The sequence below is a fragment of the Phoca vitulina genome, unplaced genomic scaffold, assembly GCF_004348235.1.
Source record: "Phoca vitulina isolate PV1807 unplaced genomic scaffold, GSC_HSeal_1.0 scaffold19, whole genome shotgun sequence".
Classification (NCBI taxonomy): Eukaryota; Metazoa; Chordata; class Mammalia; order Carnivora; family Phocidae; genus Phoca; species Phoca vitulina.
This window is the reverse complement of record NW_022589722.1, coordinates 27383407-27403946: the sequence shown is the minus strand read 5'-3', so window position 1 is coordinate 27403946 and position 20540 is coordinate 27383407. Positions and strand designations below refer to the sequence as shown.

General features: G+C 49.8%; 1 protein-coding gene across 1 annotated transcript in view; it reads left to right on the top strand.

Moving 5' to 3' along the window:
• Positions 1-7892: 7892 nt before the first annotated feature.
• Positions 7893-20540, top strand: part of RANGAP1 (Ran GTPase activating protein 1) — a 31092-nt gene continuing 18444 nt past the window's right edge. The window contains exons 1-4 of the mRNA XM_032416812.1: positions 7893-8199; positions 11088-11237; positions 15983-16110; positions 19217-19276. Coding sequence (XP_032272703.1) covers positions 11126-11237; positions 15983-16110; positions 19217-19276 — 300 coding nt within the window. The 5' untranslated portion in view covers positions 7893-8199; positions 11088-11125. The remainder of the gene's footprint in view (positions 8200-11087; positions 11238-15982; positions 16111-19216; positions 19277-20540) is intronic.

Below are 20540 nucleotides of genomic sequence, written 5' to 3'. Positions count from 1 at the left end.
TGCTTAACCGACTGAGCCACCCAGGTGCCCCTGGAATGTTGGTTTTAGCTTGCCCATTTTACAGAAAGAAGACTAAGGCCTGGAGATTGATTTGTCCCACGTGGCAATTCTGACTCCAGAGCCTGTGTGTTTTATACGACCTCCCACGATTTTCTACTACCTGCCTTAAGGAAGCCTTGAAAGGGGGGGAAAAATGCACCTGCACCATCAGATGTTCTCAAACTCCTTTTCCTGTGAATGCTTTCTGTCCCCCTGATACTCTAAGAAACAAAGAGGCAGCCTCTGGCATGAAAAAGATGGGCATTTATGTCCAGAAATGAAAAGCAGAGTCCAGAGACCCTTGGACTTACTGCAGAGCAGGGCTGGCTTAAAATGAAGATTCCTAATCCCCTGCTCTCAAGAGATTCGAATTCGGCATTTCTGACAAGCACCCCTTGGGGATTCTGATATTTCCTGGGAAATCAATCCCTGGGTCACCTGGGATAGACCCAAGATCATGGGTCAAAGGCAGCCACAGGCAGAGCCTGGCAATTTAGGGGAGCTGGGTGATGTGGTGGCATTGGAAGACCAGGGTGGGGCGGAGTCCCAGCTCCCACCTCTTGCTAGCTGGGTGACTGTGCACAATCTTACAGCATCATCAATTTCCTCATTTGTAAAACAAGGATAAGAATATCTTTTTCCTTTTTTTTTTTTTTTAAGATTTTATTTATTTACTTGACAGAGAGAGACACAGCGAGAGAAGGAACACAGGCAGGGGGAGCGGGAGAGGGAGAAGCAGGCTTCCCCGGAGCCCGATGCGGGGCTTGATCCCAGGACCCTGAGATCATGACCCGAGCCGAAGGCAGACGCTTAACGACTGAGCCACCCAGGCGCCCCAAGGATAAGAATATCTGATAAATATGCCCCCTGTACAATGTACAGTGAAACACTCTTGACAATTGATCAGATTAGGCACCACTGTTACTATCACTCCCATGTTATGGAGGAGGATGCTGAGGCCAGTTGGATCCCCACATCTTGCCTCAAATGAACTAGCTGGCAAACGATGTGATTCCACCATCCCAAGTGGCCAGCAAAAGAGCACGTATCCTTAAAAGACTGTCCATCATTTAAAGGAGATTCAGCTGGACATCCACCACCCCCCTTTCGATTTGACATCAACCAGTTAAACTGTCCATGCGGCCTGAGATGGTAAATGGGCCTTTACAAGATGTCAACCCTATGTGGTGGTGCTTTTGAGAGAAAACCCTCGAGGCTGGCAGCAGTAGGATGTTTTCTGGGAAGGCCAGTGTCACTGGGCAGCAAATGCTCTGTGTCCGCACACTGAAGCCTAAATAGCAGCAACACCTACCACGTCTTATTTACTATGAGCCCAGTACTCTGTACGTGTTGATTCTCTTAAGCCCTCCCCCCTAAAGCCCTATATGGTAGGGATTGTTTTGACCTGGTTTGGGGTGAAAAAAACAGACACAAAGCAGTTAAGTGATTTGGCTGAGGCCACACAGCTAAGAAAGAGGCAGAGACAGAATCCAGACCCAGGCCTGTCTACCTATAAAGCCTGACCCCTGCCCCATGATGTGGACATCTTGTTTGGATACATCCCTGATCACCCCTAAGGACCAGTCCCCTGAGAGGGTTGCTGGAGAATGGGAGTCAGACACTCATGCTCTAACCTTTGAGGAACTGACAGTTATGTCGTTCGGTTATCCCTTCTGCAGGGAGCACCTCCTCTGCTGAGCTCAGGCCTGCCGTGGTCGGGCCCTCAGAGATGCCTTGTTACCTTCTGGTGGGGAGGCTATGAGTGCATGGCAACCTTTGCCACAAGCATGTGCAATGTTCATTCAGTCACTCAACAAACGTTCGTTGCAAGGCCCCATGCTGGGTCCTAGAGAAACCCCATGTCCCCACAGCTCTAGCATAGTTCCATGCCCCAGCCCTCCAGCAAGGGATCTTAATTTGGGGTTGAGGGAAGGGCCCTGAAGATGTGATGCACAACTTGTGGCTCAGGTCGGTGATAATAAGAGCACTTTCCCAACAGGGTCATTGTGAGGATTAAACAAGTCCTTGCATGCAAAACGTTGATAACTGTGTGATTAACTAAAAATAAATAATAAATTCTTCTGGGAACTAGTCCAGAGAATTCAGATTCTCAAAGGTGAGAGTGACTTAAAAAGAGAGAAAGGGAGGGGACTTATGAACCTAGAGGCTGAGATAGGCTAGTCCCCAGAATAGCATACAGGGGAGGAAATGCAACAAAACATGGTCACGTTGTTACTACAAAATGTTATTACAAAAATGTCCAAGCATACAGAAAGCTGAAAGGACTGAGCAGTGAATATTCACATGCCCTAGATCATGTTATAATTGTAAACATTTTGCTATGTTGCTCAATCACCTACTCATTCATCCATCCATCCATCCATTCATCAACCCACATAACATTTTTGTTCAAAACAACAACAACAAAAAACAGAAGAGGTAATTTTTAACTTATTCTTTTTTTTTTTTTAAGTAAACTCTTCGCCCAATGTGGGGCTTGAACTCATGACTCTGAGATCAAGAGTCACATACTCCACTGACTGAGCCAGCCAAGCACCCCTTAACTTTATTCCTCTTTTATTAAGATTTTATTTATTTATTTGTCAGAGAGAGAGAGCACAAGCAGGGGGAGTGGCAGGCAGAGGGAGAAGCAGGCTCCCTGCTGAGCAAGGAGCCTGAAGTGAGACTCGATCCCAGGACTCTGGGATCATGACCTGAGCAGAAGGCAGACGCTTAACTGACTGAGCCACCCAGGCAACCCCCTTAACTTTATTCTTAATGCTCTTTTGCATTTATACTATTTTTTAAAAATTTGTCAGTATTTATTTATTTATTAAATATATTATTTATTTGTTTATTTGACAGAGAGATAGAGAGCACCAGTAGGCAGAGCGGCAGGCAGAGGGAAGGGGAGAAGCAGGCTCTCTGCTGAGCAGGGAGCCCGATGCGGGGCTCGATCCCAGGACCCTGGGATCATGACCTGAGCCAAAGGCAGCCACTTAACCGACTGAACCACCCAGGCGCCTCTGTCAGTATTTATTTAAAAAATTATTTCCATTTTGGAACAAAATAATTCTTTTTTTTTTTAAGATTTATTTATTTGGGGCACCTGGGTGGCTCAGTCGGTTAAGCATCTACCTTCAGCTCAGGTCATGATCCTGGGGTCCTGGGACTGAGCCCCACGTGGGGCTCCCCACTCAGCAGGGAGTCTGCTTCTCTCTCTCCCTCTGCCCCTCCCCTCGCTTGTGTTCTCTCCCTCTCTCTCTCTCTCTCAAATAAATAAATATAATCTTAAGAAAAAATATTTATTTATTTGAGAGACAGAGAGAGAGAGCACGCAGGGGAGGGGGCAGAGGAAGAGGGAGAGAGAATCCCAAGCAGACTCCATGCTGGGTGTGGAGCCTGATGTGGGGCTCCATCCCAGGACGCCGAGATCACCACCTGAGCTGAAACCAAGAGTTGGACGCTTAACCGACTATGCTACCTAGGCACCCCCAGGAACAAAAGAATTGCTTTTTTTTTTTTTAAGATTTTATTTATTTATTTGAGAGAGAGAGAGAGAGAGCACGCAAGCAGGGCAAGTGGCAGAGGGAGGAGCAGGCTCCCCGCTGAGCTGGGAGCCCAATGCGGGGCTGGATCCCAGGACTCTGGGATCAGGACCTGAGCTGAAGGCAGATCCTTAAAACCAACTGAGCCACACCGGCGCCCTGGAGCAAAAGAATTCTTAAAAGAGAAAATAATCTACCAAAAGTATTTGGTATCAGGAAACTCTCCAGAAACTTTAGACCAGCATTTAACCTCCTCCATAGACAACATCCTTTTCTGTCTCACTCACCTTTGGATTCTCAGAGCCAGAACAGTGCCTGGGACATAGTAGATACTAGATTACTATTTGTGGGGGGAACGAATTATTTTAATTATGGTTATTTATCAAAGTTTAAAAAGGTCATGTATTCTGATGGGGAGCCCTGAGCTTGAACCCAGGGGAGAATGTGGTTTGAGTGGCCTTTAACAGATGATGTAGCAACCCCTTCCCACCAGGGGAGGTGACCCTTGGGGGTGAGGGGGCAGGCTCCCTTGCAATGCTGGGAGGCCAGGCCCACCTTTCTCTAGGGGCCCTAGGCAAGCACCAGCACCAATGGGTCTTGGGAGTCTCTCTCCACATTCCTCACATGTTTGGCATAATTCAGGTCTTTGTTTTTGATCTCACTAAATGGCAAGTCTGCAGCCTTAGTAGTTCTTAGTAACAGTATAAATATTGTTATTTATTCTATTTACAATTAGCAATTAAGTTTGTTTTCAGGCACCACAATGGAATTTAAAACACTCAGTTAAAGTAAACCAAATGAATCAGAGGCAGCCTGCTTTTCTCTTCAAAACATTCTTTAAAAAAAAAAAAGGAAAAAAGCTGCATAACAGAGACAGAAAGGTCTAAAACATTCCCCTTTCCCCTTATACCCACCTCATACTCACAAAATCACTTGTTTTACATGTGTGTTGAAAAGGACCCGAGAGATCTGGCTTCTGCTGTCTCTTATATTGGGGCGCCTGGCTGACTCAGTTGAAAGAGCATGCCACTCTTGATTACGGGGTCATGAGTTCAAACCCCATGTTGGGCATAGAACTTACTTAAAAAAAAAAAAACTACTGTCTCTTGTCTAAGTTACTGTGTAATTTGGGGAGGTTACTTAACCTCTCTGGTCCTCAATTCTTTGTGTTGAAAAGAAGAAAGGCGTGGCCTGAGATGACTCAATCCATGGGTCAAAGGCTATGATTCCATTTACTGGGCACGTCAAACTACCTCTCAGGTGATAACTTGAAAGGGAGAGAGTTGGAGAAAGAGGAGAGATGACAAATGCGTTGCTTGGAAACACTGATGGCTCTGGACTCCTCTGACACTGTGTACCATTGGGTAATCTCCTTCTCTTTTTAAACCCCAGCCTTGGGCGCCTGAGTGGCTCAGTCTTTAAGCGTCTGCCTTCTGCTCAGGTCATGATCCTGGGGTCCTGGGATCGAGCCCCACATCGGGCTCTTGGCTCTGCCAGAAGCCTGCTTCTCCCTCTCACACTCCCCCTGCTTGTGTTCCCTCTCTCACTGTCTCTCTGTCAAATGAATAAATAAAATCTTAAAAAAAAAAAAACACAAAAAAAACAGTCTTCCCATTTTATTTTTTATTTTTTTTATTTTTTTAAATTTTTTTTTTTAAGATTTTATTTATTTGCGAGAGAGAGAACGAGAGACAGAGAGCATGAGAGGGAGTGAGAGGGAGGAGGGTCAGAGGGAGAAGCAGACTCCCTGCCGAGCAGGGAGCCCGATGTGGGACTCGATCCCGGGACTCCAGGATCATGACCTGAGCCGAAGGCAGTTGCTTAACCAACTGAGCCACCCAGGCACCCAGTCTTCCCATTTTAAAGTGGTTTGAGATAGAATCTAGATTCACGAGTAACAGAATCTGGATTGCTAAGGACTGATGTCTGGCTGGTTTGGTGATTTTGAGCTTTGAATGTGAACATGTTCAGGCAGAACATTTACTCTCCGGTTCTCCACAAGCCCCACCAGGCTCCCATTACCTCCTAACACCTCTCTGGCCCTTGAAGTCTGTTGTTTCTTTTTCTTTCTTTTGAAATTAAATAGGCTCCATACCCATTGTTGGGCTTGAACTCATGACCCTGAGATCAACAGTCACATGCTCTACCAACCGAACCAGCCAGGTGCCCTGAAGACTGTTGTTTCTTACTAAGAATTCCCTTCCAATCCTGAAAACCCTATGATCCATCAGCTAGGCGAGGACAGGGAAGATCGCCTAAGATATCCTACCGTCTGCCCTCCTCTTCCCTTTGGGAGGTCCTTGTCAGAGGGTCAAGGAAGGCCTCAGGAAGGAAAACTGGAAAAGGGAGGCTGGGGATCACCCCAAGGAAAATCCAGACTGATTTGATAGGTCCTAGCTGTAAACAGCACAGGAATAGCATCAGGCCTAATTGGGAGCATCTCAGCCTTCTCGGATGATGACTCATTTTAAGCAAACATCCAGTGACCCTGACTGGAATCCAGTTCAAATGAGGAAACGTGAAGCATTTACGACAGGTGAATCCTGGAAAAGATGCTGCCAAGATGGGCACAGTACCTGCCCCAAAGCTCTCCCAGGTTGACAAGGACGCTGCCAATAATAACTATTAACGTTGTGAAAAAGCCTTCAGAGCTGCAGATCAACCACTGTGGGGCCCAGAGGAAGGTGACTCATTCTGGACAGAGTGGTGTAGAAAAGCCTCCCGGAGGAGGTGGCATTTGATATGGGCCTTGTAGGCAGAGGAGGAGAGGGAGGGTGGAAAGAAGACCCACATCTCAGTAGTGGTGTGAACCAGGGTATGGAGCTTGTTTTCTCATCTCTGTGCTGGAAGGGGTGCAATGATGCCCGCTTCCTTTGTGGTTGTAAAGATTAAATTAACTGTGTGTGAAAAGATCTGGCACATAATATATTTAACTTTCAATTGCAGGTAAAGCAAAAGCATGTGCGTGGGCCAAGTTGTGAGAGGTGACTTTGGAGAAGGCTGCATATGTTGATGGTGATTATGTCTGGGTGCTGGAGTTTCTCGGGTAATGTTTACTTTTCTCTTTATCCTGTTCTATGTTGGTTGAAGTATTTATAGCAAACCCATGTTATTTATATAATGGATAAAATGTTCTTTGCGAAAAGAAAAAAAGAAAAGCTATTTGTGTTCTGATACCTAAAAAATTCAAACCTAGGGAAAAGTGGCAAAAGTGTTCAAAGAACTCCCATATACCCCCTCACCCAGATTCACTTATTTTGAACATCTGGTCACATGTGCACTCTCTCTATGTATATACACATTTTTTGAACCATTGGCAAGTCAGCTGCTGATATCACACCCCTAATTATTTCAGCATTCATTCCCAAGAACAAAGGCAGTCTCTTACATAACCCAGCACAATAATAAAAATCAGTAAGTTTAACATTGATACAATACTATCATCTAATATACAGTCGAGTTTTGCTAATTGTCTCCATATTGCCCTTTACAATAATTTCCTCCCCAGTCCAGGATCCAATCCACGACCATTGGTTGCATTTAGTTGTCATGTCTTTTTAGTCTCCTTTAATCTGCAACAGTTCCTCAGATTTTCTTTGTCTTTCATGACACAGACATTTTTGCAAGAGTACAGACTAGTTATTCTGTAGCCGAAGAAACTGTAACTCAGTTTGGCTTTGGCTGATGCTTCCTCAGGATTAGATTAATTTTATGCACTGCTGACTGCATGGTGACGCTGTGTCCTTCTCAGTGCCTCACATCAGCAGGTGTGCAATGGACGTCAGTTTGTCGTATTACTCATGTTAACGTGGACCATTTGGTTAAGATGGTGTCTCCGCTTCTCTACCATAGGGTTAACTATTTCCCTTTTTAATTATCAAATAACTTGCGGCTATTTATGTGAAAGACTTCGAATAGCCTTTCAATTTCATGGGAGAAAAAAGGCGAGGCTTTCCTTTGAGGAAATGGATACCTATTTCTTGCCGAACAGATCCAACAGCTCTCCTTCAGGAGCACCAGCCTTTGTCAATAAAGTTACGTGAGCGTGAACCTTTCCGGAAGGGCTGAGTAGGCTGGACCGCAAGGCATGAAGGGAATTGTAGTCTCCCTGGGCGCCCGGGGTTACACGCCGCCCTGTGGCCTCCTGGAGAAAGAGCCCGAAGCCGAAAAGGGAGGGCACAGAGGGAGCCGGCGGAGGCGCGCTGGGACGCGGTGGATCACGGGACTGGTAGTTCGCGGGCACGCTCCTGCCGCGGTCGCCGCGCCCGGCGCAGAAGAACTGGACTACCATACCCGATAGGCCAAGCGCGCGGGGGAAGGTGAACCCGGCCTGGGCCTCGAACAAATCAAATCGAAGGAAAGAAACTGCCGGCTTTCAAAATCCTCCTCCTCCGCCATCATCCGCCGCCGTGCGGGGAGCAGGTGGTGTCGGAAACGGGAGTGGCGAGAACTGCCGGGAGAGCTGACGGAAGAGCGGGCCGGGTATCGGGACCTCTGGGCTCAGAGGCGGCGACCCCGACCTGACCTGACCCGGACCCTAAATCATTCCCCGCCCCTGCCGGGCGGACGCGCGCGCTCAGGTCGCCCCACGCGCCGGCGCCGCCTGTTTACGGTAAGGGTCGGGGTCCCTTTCCTTTCCCCGTCACCTGCCTGGGATGGGGACGGGGGGCGGCGCGGCCCTGCAACTGGGCGAGGAAGATGTGGCGCCCCTGAGCGCCTCCTGGGTGTCTTCTCGGCCTTCTCCCCTGCGCTTCGACGGCCAAGCGCGGAGGGGCTGAGAGAGGGGGTGCTGGGGGGGCGCAGCCCCCTTTCCCAGATGGGGAAGCTGAGGCTTGGAGAGGGCGTCTGGCGCAGCTGCCAGCAGTGGCGTCTCCCGTTGGCGTCGGTGACAACTGGGGGCGGTGCGCGTCCGCCGGGGATCCCGGATGGGGCTCCCGCGCCGCCCGCCTGTCATTCGCGGCCCGCCCTCGCGCGTCGCTCCCCTGCCGCCGCCTCCCAAGAGTCCCACGCCCGTCGCCCCTGGGATCGCCGCGAGCCACTGCTGACGCTTCGCAGGCGCGATGGATGTGCACCTGAGAAAATCTGCGACTTTCGTTCCCAGAAAGGAGAGGACCGTTGTGTATTTACTCTCCGTCTTTGCTCTGCTGCTGACCCTTTGCAGACCTTGGGCAAATCAAGCACCTCGCTGTGCTTCGGTTTCGTAGTCTTTAAAGTGGATGGTGCGTGTGTATTGGACTGAGGAATAGGCCCTTTTCTAGCTGCGAAGGTCTGTGTTCCAATAGGAAGATATCTGGGAGCCCCACCACCATTTTTCTTGCCTCAAATTGTCCCATCCCAGAACTGCAAGTGATGGCGGGGTTTCAGGCTAATGTTTATTCAGTTTCATCTCTTCATTCTTGGAGCACCTTCTAGATGCCAGGCCTTAGGTTGCATATAAGTGATCCTGTCAAAACATGTCAGAGCCTGCTCTTCTCTGTTAGAAACCCACCAGTGGCTTTCCTTTTCACTCAGAGTAAAAGCCAGATTCTTTCTTTCTTTCTTTCTTTCTATTTATTTTTTTTATTTATTTGAGAGAGAGAATGAGATAGAGAGAGCATGAGAGGGGGGAGGGTCAGAGGGAGAAGCAGACTCCCCGCTGAGCAGGGAGCCCGATGCGGGACTCGATCCCAGGACTCCGGGATCATGACCTGAGCCGAAGGCAGTTGCTTAACCAACTGAGCCACCCAGGCGCCCCAAAAGCCAGATTCTTTAAATGGCCTTTGTGACTTGGGCCTCTTGCTAATTCTCTTTTCTCATTTCTTGCTTTCTTTCTCCTTCCCTCTCTGCCCTCCAGCCCCACTGGCCTCCCTGCAGTTCTTCTAATCTCCCCTTTCCCCCCCACAAGAGCCTTTGCTTTTGCTATTCCATTTGCAAGAATGCTCTTCCCCCCCAGATATCTGCCTGGCCCAGGCCTTGATATCCTTCAAGTCTTTGTTTCTTTCCTAATAATATCTTCTCTAACCATTTTGATTTATTGTGGGGTTTTTTGTTTGTTTGTTTTTGTTTTTTTTTAAGTAGGCTCTATGCCCAGCATGGAGCTGAACATGGGGCTTGAACTCATGACCCTGAGATCAAGACCTGAGTTGGGATCATTAGTCGGACGCTTAACCAACTGAGCCACCAGGCACTCCTCTAACCAATCTGTTTTAAATTGCAACCCCCAGAAAACTCCTTACCCTCTTCTCTGTTTATTTTTCTTCTTATCACTGTCTTAAGATACTACATATCTTGTTTAGAACACATGCTCTAAGGGGTGCCTGGCTGGCTCAGTTGGTAGAGCTTGCGACTCTTGATCTTGGTGTTATGCCTCACATTGGGCATAGAGATTACTTAAAAAAATAAAATCTTAAAAAAAAACACTTATTTTGAGAGGGTATGATTTTTGTTTCATTCACTGCTGTGCTTCTGGTATCTGGAACAATGTCCAGAACACAGTAGTACACAATAAATGTTTCTTGAATGAATGGACACCTCCTTACCCAGAAGAATGATTCATGCTTACTGGTAAAGATAGGCAAACCAGGGAGATCAGGGTTAAGATAAGGAGAAGGAGGTGGGAAGCTGGCTGTAGGAGCCCAGAGGAAGCCTAGGGGGAATGAGAGGCTTGGAGGGCCATCACAATTGTATCTTGAAGATGAATAGATAGGGGAAGAACATGTTCTGGATAAGACGGAGTCTCTGTGGGCACCTCCTGGTTCTGTCCCCCATATCAGTCTTCCTTGGTCTCCCCTGATTACCTGCCATTTCCTCTTTGGGGAAATGGAGTGGTCCTTTCTGCCAGTCTGCTGAGTTCTGCCAAGCTGGAAGCTCCTTTCTTCAGTAACTCTGCCCTGGATCTATTGTGATGGTGGCTGTTGTGATGTAGAGACCTCTGGTCTCCTAGGAACCCCTGAGGTCTGGCCGCCATGGGTTGCCCAGTCTCCTGGCCGTGCAGTGGGCTGAGCCGTGTGCCCCAACCCCAGAGACATGTCAGCGTGGGTGGTGGGGCATTTCCTGGGATGGATGACCTGGATCCCATAGCCATCTCAGTCCTGTTTGGGGAATGGGACCCTCAAACAGAGAGCAGCCAAGATGATCAAGCAGGTGTGTGCTTGGGGCTCTTTGCAGCTATTGGTCTGGGACTCAACTGTCATTCACTGGGGGCCCAGAAAATGGGCAACTCACATGGCTATGCTTGGTGTCCCAGCTGGGGCATTTGGGCAGGGGAGGAGTTAAAGTGAGATAGTGACTGTCCAGAAGCTAAAATATGATTTTACTACATTCTTGCCACTTTCTCCACCTTTCTAGAATTGTTCCCTCCCTAATGCTGTTTTCATTTCTCCTAGTAGTTTAGCTCTTGGAGTCTCCATAGTGGGGGGAGAGGGGGTCAAACCCCTGAAAAGGCTGATGTCCTACCCTGCCCTTCCCAGCCGGGGGTCCCCAGGAGACTCCTCTCTCTTAATGAAACTTCATCCTGCTCAGTTTGCAGATTTCCAGGGGAGCCCAGCAACGTGGCCAGCATGGCCTCTGAAGACATTGCCAAGCTAGCAGAGACGCTTGCCAAAACCCAGGTGGCCGGGGGACAGCTGAGTTTCAAGGGCAAGAGCCTCAAACTCAACACTGCAGAAGATGGTGAGTTCCTGCTTGGGCTGGCCCAGGGGAGGAAAGGGAGTGTGCAAATGACCACTTACTCTTACTCGTGTTCCGGCTTGTTTAGCTGTGTTATTACGTTGTTTGTCCTAGTAGTTCTGTGAGATATCTTTGGGCCCATCTCACAGTGAGGCTCAGAGATGATGTGTCCACAAGCACACATAGGCTTCCCTGCTAGTCATGTTTTTGGAGGCCATCCTTGCTGGTGACAGCTTAGGTTGGCAGGTGGGAAGGGTCCCTTTATGTCTTGGAGAGGATAGTAAACAATGAGCGACCATGACAGCAGTCTCAGGATATAGCCCTTGACTTCCTATTAGATCTTTACCACCATGATCCCAGGCTGGTCTGGGAATACTGGTTGCCTTCCCCAGAGGTAAGGCCCTCTTGGAGGTCCGGTCCATGCAGCTGAATGCTCCTGGGAGAGGGATGGATGTTCTTGTCTGTGTAGAGGAATGAGGACTGGAGGGAATTAGGAACCAGAATGCAGGCCCTGTCTTTTCATCCCTAGCCAAAGCGTGGCTAACACTGGTCAACCCTGAATCCCCTGGTGTTTGGAAGTGAAGGCACCTACGTCAGTACTTGAACGGCCTCTTGAGGTTCCGGCCCAACCAGGGAAACTGGTCTGGACTTGCCTGGTTGTCATGCGGTACAGGCAGGCTTGCTCCCCTGCACTGGCTCAGAAGCTGCTGGAGTCCTCGGGTTGCTGGGAGCGTGGCTGTGCACATTCCTAATAGCTCTAAACGGCCTTAAAATTGATAGGGCTCCTCCCCGTGCTCTTGTCACTTTCGATCATGCATCATCCAGGAGGGAGGGAGGAAGGTGGAAATGTTACCATTTTTATAAATAAGGAAAAATGATTTGGAAGACCTAATTTGCCCAAGGTCATACAGCTGGTACATAGCAGAGCCAGGATTTTAACAGAGTTCAGCTGAATCCGTGTTCCTGTGTTTCTCAGTAGACCTTCAGCTCAGTTCAGTAAACATAAATTTGCTATTAAATGCCATTCACTGAACACTGAGTCAGGCTGTCTTAAGTGCCATGCAAGTTGTATCTCAGTTTATTTTCACAAAAGTCCTTGAGGTGGGTTTCATCCCCATTCTATAGATTGGAAAATGAAAGCCCAGGGAAGTGAAAGGACTCGCCTAAGGGCGCAGCTAGAAGCAGTGGAGCTGGGATTAGAACTCAAGCTTGTCTGGCCTTAAAATCCGTGCAGATCACCACTTCACTGGCGCAGGCTGGACATGCTGCCTCCATTTTTAAGTCACCAGGGATGCCCAGCTTACAGCCCCAGCCTCTGAGGAGCTCCTGTCCTGGAGGAGGAAGGAGGTACTCAGATAACTACTGGGGGGCAGAAGGTGAAGGATACTCTGAGCGACATGAACAGAAAGCTGTGGGAAGTACGGCGAGGGAAAGGGGTCACTTCTAGTTTAGGAGGGCCCTAGAAGTCTCCATGGGTGAGGTGGTGTTTGAACTGTCCTTGAAGGCGAAAGGGCGCTAGAGGCAGGGAGGACGACATGAGTTAGGCAGAGGAGCTGAGACACGTAGGGTGGGCACGGGAGAGAAGAAATCAGGATGCCATAGGGAGCGCGGTGCAGAGGCCCTTGAATGCTGTGCAGGGGAGCCTGGCGGCCAAATCCTGGGCCCACAAAGGGCCTCCATCTTGGCTGCGAGTGAGCTGGCCCCGTCAGGAGCAAGGGCCTGTGTGAGGAAGCCACCAAACTGATGATTGGAACAAGGCTCTTTTCTCTCCCCAGTAAGTCATTTAAGGACCAAAGAAAGGCCTTACTGCTTTTCCATGGCTGCGTGGTGACCACCTGAAGCCTGTCACTGGGTGAAGTGGTGGAGGCTGAAAAGCAAGCCCTGCCGCTCAGCCTCCTGACAGCTGGTTATCCGACAGTGGTTGGGATGCGGCCCTAGCCTGTATTTGAGTTACACAGAACTCCACGTGGATTGAAGATGAACGAGAGAGGCCACCCAGCAGTGATCCCCCCACTCTCCTGTCCCTGCTCTTCCCAATTGGTGCTTTTTCTTCCCAGCTCGCGTTGTGCCTGTGACTCTCCCCAGGGCTGAACTCGCTCTGTGCGTGCGTCACTTGTACGGCAGAAGTCTTCCCTTGGGGCCCCTGCATCTCTGTTGCCTGGCTCTTAAGGATTGCACAGACATTCCCATGAGCAGCTGTCCTCCCTCCTTGTTCACCTGGCCAGTCCCTGGGTGTTCGAGGGGCTCCGTTCTGGAGCATCTTCCAAAGCGCTGAGAGATGATTTCAGCCCTCGTGCAGCGCACTGTGTGCCGGTCACGGAGGACACCTGGGCACCTGGGACCCAGGGGAGGAAGGAGGGATTGAGGGGCTTCCTGCGGGGGTGGGGGGTGCTCCATTTAGTCCATGGTTATGCACGGAAGCAAGGATTTGGGGAGGAGCTCGTGGGTAGAGTTTTAGAAGACCAGTCTGAAGCCTAGCTCTGCTCTTCTCTTAAATTCATGGGCAGAGTTGCTTCATTCCTTGAAACCTCAGCTTCCCCTTCTAGCAAATGGAAGGCTCATACCTGTCCAGCCTTCCTGGTTGTGAAATAAGAAAAGGAAAATAAATGTTGGTCACCACTTTCTGACTGTGTGACCTCAGTAGGCATGTATGTACTCTCTGTGTGTCTCAACTTACTCCACTGTGAGATAGACGTAATAGTAACTAGGTTGTGTGGGGGAGAATGCTAAGCATTCCTCTCTGTGGGGCATGGTAGTGAGCTGAGGCCAAGTCCTGGCCGGAGCTCATGACCCAGTGAGGAAGGGGGTATGAACAAAGTCTCCACATGATGATCAAGTCATCACTTAGAAGAGTGTAAAATTGTAGCAGGCAGCGTCTGCGAGGAGACCAGGCTGTGAAACCTGCCAAGCAGGATCTGACCTGGCTGGGAGTTCAGCAGGGAGCCTAAGGAAGTGTCACTGGTGGCCTAGGGAGGGAGGCATGTTCAGAGGCCCCACTGGGACAGCTTCTCTGCAAGCTCCTTTCTGAGCTGAGGCAGTAGGCAAAGCACCACCTTTCTGAAACCCTTTCTGTGGCCTTTGTCACCTAAAAGGTCAAGTCCAACTTTTCTCTCCTGTACACATCTCCATCTCTTCCCCATCGCCTCACCCCACTGGTCTTGTGCCAGCCAGGCTAGAGGGGTTTTGTCTCGTGCCCCTTGTGTGTTTTTGTTCAGATTGTAAAATTAACATGTGCTCATTACAGAATACAGAAACATTGAAAGAAGGCAAAAAAAACCACATCTTCATTATCTCACACCCCAGGATACAACTACTATTAATTTTGGTGCATTTTTCTTTCTAGCTTTTTTCCGAACCATAGCTGAGTTCCCCTTTCCTTTTTTCTTTTCTTTCCTTTCTTTTCTTTCTTTTCTTTCTCTCTTTCTTTCTTTCTTTCTCTCTTTCTCTCTCTCTCTCTCCTTTCTTTCTCAATTAGGATCATAATTAGAGATACTTTAAAAGCTGTTTTATAACCTGATACATTAGGAATAAATTGAGCAGATGATGGAAAAGCACAGAATCACCCATAATGGCAGCACCTAGAGATAATTGTTTTAACATTGGGTTTTTATCCTTTTAGACCTTGGGGTGTGTGTGTGTGTGTGTGTGTGTGTGTGTAAGATCGAATATATAGCATTTTATTTTTTATTTTTATTTATGTGTTTTCTAATAGGTATAACATTTTAAAAGTGTGATCAGATCAAATACCTGTGGAAAACCCCATTTTTCACTTGTCACTATGACATCAATATTTTCCAAGTCAGGTAAACACTGTGTCACCATTCATAATGATGTCAGTGTAACTGTGTAATGTACTCCAGTGAATTAACCTATTCTCTGTTGATGGACACTTAGCTTCCTTGGAATTTTTCATCGTAACAAAAACAATACAGTAACGAACGCCCCGCACATGATTCATGTAACTCTGAGAGCCTTTATGCTGTTGTACCTGCTGGTCCTCTCAACTTGGATGCCATTTCCCTGCTTGGCCTCTTTTTATTTATTTATTTATTTGTTTGTTTGTTTGTTTGAGAGAGAGACAGAGATAGTGAGAGAGAACATGAGCAGGAAGGAGAGGGAGAAGCAGGCTCCCTGCTGAGCAGAGAGCTCTATGTGGGGCTTGATCCCAGGACCCTGAGATCATGACTCAAGCCGAAGGCGGATGCTTTTTTTTTTTTTAAGATTTTATTTATTTATTTGACAGAGCGAGAGAGCACAAGTAGGGGGAACAGTAGAGGGAGAGGGAGAAGCAGGCTCCCCACCAAGCAGGGAGCCTGATGCGGGGCTTGATCCCAGGACTCTGGGATCCCCCCCCCCCCCGAAGGCGGATGCTTAACCAACTGAGCCACCTAGGCGCCCCTCCTTGCCTGGCCTTGTGCACTCCCTGCAGAGGGAGCCTCCACACACACCACCATAAGGTGCCCTAAGCCCCTTCTTTGCCCCACGTGGCCGGTTTCTTTCCTCCTTTGGCTCCCAAGCCTTCCCTCTGCGCCTGTTTTAACACTCAGTACAGAGGAATTTTCTTTGTAGCCGTGTCCCCTGCTAGATTGTGAGCCCGCCTGATTCTCCCTTGCAAGCCAGGGCCCAGCACGCAGCAGGTATACTATTGCTGTTGGAATTGTGAGTGACAAGGTAGCAGCTGGACTCTCTTCTGCCTCAGCTGTTTGCGACTCCCAAAATCTAAGTTTCTGTTCTTTGGTCCTTGGCAGCCAAAGATGTGATTAAAGAGATTGAAGACTTTGATGGCTTAGAGGCTCTGCGCCTGGAGGGCAACACGGTGGGCGTGGAGGCAGCCAGGGTCATCGCCAAGGCCTTGGAGAAGAAGTCAGAGTTAAAGGTGAGATCTACATGGTGAGCAGGCCCAGACTGGTTGGGGACAAGCTTCTACCCATGCCACCACAGCCCCTGCCTATGTCCAGACCCTCCTAGGTCCTGCCTTGTTGGTGGTCACCACGAACAACTCGTCTTGCTCTGGCTTCCCCAGAGTGCACAGCACTGGCCAGGGCCCCTCTCCCTGGGTGATGTGTCCATTTGGATCCCCCAGTAACAGACAGGAGTGTCAGAGGTTTATCAGGTAATATGCATGAAAGATAAAGGGGGAAGAAGCAGAACTGGACACGGAGAGCCTAGCTAGCATTGTAGATTTGGCGTCTGTGAGGAGGGAAGGGCACAGAATTGGCCACCAAGCCTTGGACTATGGGGCTGTTCTGGCAAGCACCGAGCCTCCCCAGCAGGGGGCTCCAGAGCAAAGACTGCCCATAGAAGAGTCGTGTATTGGGCAGAAGTGGCCAGACCTCAGCTCAGACGCTGTGGTGGGTTTGGGAAGGTGCTGCACTCCTCGCGGCTGAATGGCGGATTCTTTCTTAAAGGTTAGATCCAAGTGATGCTCCTCTTTGGCCGATATAGAGATCCTTCTATTCCATTGTGTCCTAAAGGGGGTCCCACTAAACACCAGTCCTTCAAGATGCTCTGTGAGAAGAGTTGGGATATCAGGTGTTGCAAATATCAGGAGGGCGTCCCTACACACTCTTCATTCCTGGGAATCCTAGTGTGCATCAGCACATAAAGCCTCTGCAGAGTGATGAGGGAGAGACCTGCTTTTCTGACTGCAAATGATGCTCAGTGCATGCATGGCTTGTGTCATTAATCCTCCGGGCACCCCAGGTAATAAACACTGTGTCCATTTGTAAGTCAAGGGAACTGAGGCTCGGAGGAGCTGAGTAAACAGCCCAGGATCCTAATGCTGATTAGTAAGCCACGTGGCAGACTCTGAAGTCCGGTGCTCTTTCCTGGCCCCCCTGTGCTTGCTGAAGGGAAAGGATGCAGGGCCAGGGCGAACGGAGTGGCTGGCTCGTGAGGTAGTCCTTACTGTTTGTTTCCTCAGGAGCATCATGGTCGGGTAATAGCTAAGACGGTGGTTGTATCTTGTCTTCTGCCCAGGGCCTGTCGTTTCCCTGAGCAGACACTGGGACATTTTCCTATGAAAAAACGCAACCCTTCACAGTGGCCAGTGAAGGGCAGGAATGGAGGAGATGTGGCCTGGGCCTGGAGGCTGCAGAAGCTGAGCTTTGTCGTCTGAGGGTCTGGGTTCAAGCCCTGGTACCACCACCTTGTTTTCTGTGGCCTTGCACCAAAGTCCACTCTGAGTTGGGGGTCCTTTATCAAAACTTTTTCTTCCCTGTGAGGTTGCCGTGGTGAGCACATGTGGGCTTGTGTCATGAGAGAGCGTGACCACAGGAGTGCCACGTGCAACGTGTCATCCTGAGCAGGCCTAGGGCCTTAAGTCACCCCACCCCCATGGGGTCAGGGCCGGGGCAGGTGGGATCTGCCCTTGACCCCAGTAGTGCTCTGGCCAAGGTGCTAGTGCGAGAGATGTTCCCTCTCCTGTTGGAACACAGGCACAAGTTAGGTCTTGACAGATGAGGGAGGTGAGGTCCAGGGCCACACGTGTCAGGAGGGGGCTGGGACTGGGGCCCAGATAACAGCCCAGCCTCATAACTGCTCTGTAGTAACTACTGCTCACTGTAGTTTGTTGAGGCCAAAAGCTGTATTGCAGAGATGGGATAGCGGGGGTCAGAGATGGGGAGGGGGGAGTGGCGGGCCTGGAGTCAGGTTAAGTCAGAATTGGAACCTCGTTCTTGTGCGCCAAACCCCCATGCTGACCCTTGGCCCATCAGAGTTGGGGTGGGGAAGCTTCCGGGTGAGATGCCAGTTGTCAGGGGTTCCGGTGCTCAGGCTGTGGCTGCCTGTCGTGGCCCTGAGCACCTGCATTCAGGTGTACCTCACTGAGCAGACCCATGTAGACTGTCCCCGAAGGCTCCATGTGGGTTGGTGATTTGCTTTATTGGAGGCCTTGAGAATTCTACAGAAATCAGTTTGCCTAGTACTTAAGGTTGGATTTAGTTCATACATTTCAAGGACTGGATTTTCAGGGGAAAGTTGCTTTCTCTGGGTTCTGTCATGCCCAGGTTTGGCCCAGGAGAGGCTGGAGCTGCCAGAGCTGATATTTTGGGTGGACAGAGCGACCAGAGTTGGAGGGTAGGGCTGTGTGCTTAGAAACTAAATTCTGCTGGCCTGTGTGGTAACACGATCTAGTCCTAGGGCCACCACCTTTGTGGCTTTACCTAGTATTTTCTTTAAATCAGCTCACTTTGATGTAATTTAAAAGTAAACTTGATCTCTTCTGTAAATGGAAAGTGGTATTCCTTACCATAAAGATAACAAAATAGCGTTATTAAATTCTAGTCACCTAAAAGATGTCACCTAAAGCTTCTGAGCATGAGGCCTGCTCACCCTTTGTTCAAAAGGCAAACGAGCAAGAAGTGGAGAGGTGGGCAAGATCCACCAGCCCCAAAGAAAGACCGCCTTCTGGAGGTGATCAGAAGGGATGGAAAGAGTCTTGAGGGTCGCCTGGCTGGCTCAGTCAGTAGAGCATGAGACTCTTGATCTCGGGATCATGAGTTCGAGCCCCATGTTGGGCATAGAGATTACTTAAAAAAAAAAGGCACCTTAAAAAACGACTAACTTTCTCGCTGATGGATCCGTATTGCTCACTTTCTGCCTCTGCCACCCAAATCTTCTGTCACGTGTCACTTGGGCCCACAGTGTATGAGAAACTGGCATTGGAAACAAGGAGTCTGGCGTATTGGCCCTGGTCCTGCCACTGCCCTGCCTTGGGGCCTGAGGCCTGGGGCCAGTCTCTTCCTTCTCGGCCTGGTTTCTCTCCTGGAAAACCAGAGGGTTGGGCATTTTCCTCCACACTTCTGCTTTGGGGGCCTCCAGGTACTCCCAGCTTCAGCCAGAGCTGGACCAGCTTTTCATTGAGGAAACCCAATTTCAGAAGTATTGTAATGCTCAGTAGTCCATGGCCACAAGGATGAGGCATGCCTGCAGGCCACCTCTGAGGGGCTCCACTGACTCTTCTCTTCCTCCTCCTCCCAAAGCGATGCCATTGGAGCGACATGTTCACTGGGAGGCTGCGGTCCGAGATCCCACCAGCTCTGGTAAGGGCACCAGGCCACTGTTCCCCTCCCCTGGGGACAAGGGACCCCTTTGGCAATTCCCTGGACTGTTGTCAGACTTCGTTCACGCTGTGGGTGACTGAGGTGCTGAATGGAAGCCGGGCAAGTGCAGCATCTGCCCGTGTCCTGACGGGCTCGGCCTCTGGGAGACTCGAGGCCCAGTCGCAGGAGTGCAGCAGAGCCCCGGGATCCCAGGGTTCATTCCTGAGCTTTTTGGCTTCACCCCCACTGTGGATCTCGCTCCCTCCGCTCTCATCCCTCTTAGCTTTGCACCTCCCTGTTCTGTTCCCTCACGCCCTTCTGTGGCCCCCCCATCTCCCTCTGGGCCCTCCCTTTCTCCATACCACTCTTCGGCTTTGCTTCTCATGGTGGGTGGCTTCCATCCCCTCTGATTTCCATTTCCCCATTCCTGGGGCTCAGCTTGGCTTGGGGTCAGGTTCTCAGCCTAGGGTGGGTGGGTGGGCTGGGAGGGGGGGGTGTCACTGAGCAGAATGTGGCTTGCCTGGGGCTCAAGGGAAAGAGGCAGGGCTGGTAATAGGCAGCCTTTCAGTAACATGGGGCCTAGCCCATGAGGTGCCTTCAGGGTGAGGTTCTTGGTCAATTATTAGCATGGCTCTGTGTTACTGGGTCTCTCACCCTGGTTTTACTGGGGCTGCCTTCTTAGACCTCCGTGCATCTAGCCAGCACTGTGGTTCCTGAGGTGCCAGGGACCACCCTCATTTCTAAAGCACCTCAGTCCGGGGGCACCTGGCTGGCTCCGTCGGTAGAGCAAGTGACTCCATCTCAGGGTCAAGTTCAAGCCCCATGTTGGGCATAGAGTTTACATTTGAAAGAATGAATGAATAATAAGTTGGGTACCTGGGTGGCTCAGTCGTTGGGTGTCTGCCTTTGGCTCAGGTCGATCCCAGGGTCCTAGGATCAAGACCCACATCGGGCTCCCTGCTCAGTGGGGAGCCTGCTTCTCCCTCTCCCACTCCCCCTGCTGTGTTCCCTCTCTCGCTGTCTCTCTCTGTCAGAAAATAAATAAAATCTTTAAAAAAGAAAGTTACAGATGCCCTAATGGGGACCCCAGAGGGAGGGCTCCTCCTTTGGGGGATTGAGGAAGCCCTTGGGGAGCTGATTCCATTAGTTACCAGCCTCAAAGGGTGAACAAGAACCAGGTGAAGGGAGGATTTAGAGTGTAGGTTAAGTAAATTCATTTGGGGGTTTGTAAGTAAAAGGATTTTTTTTTTTTTTAAAGATTTTA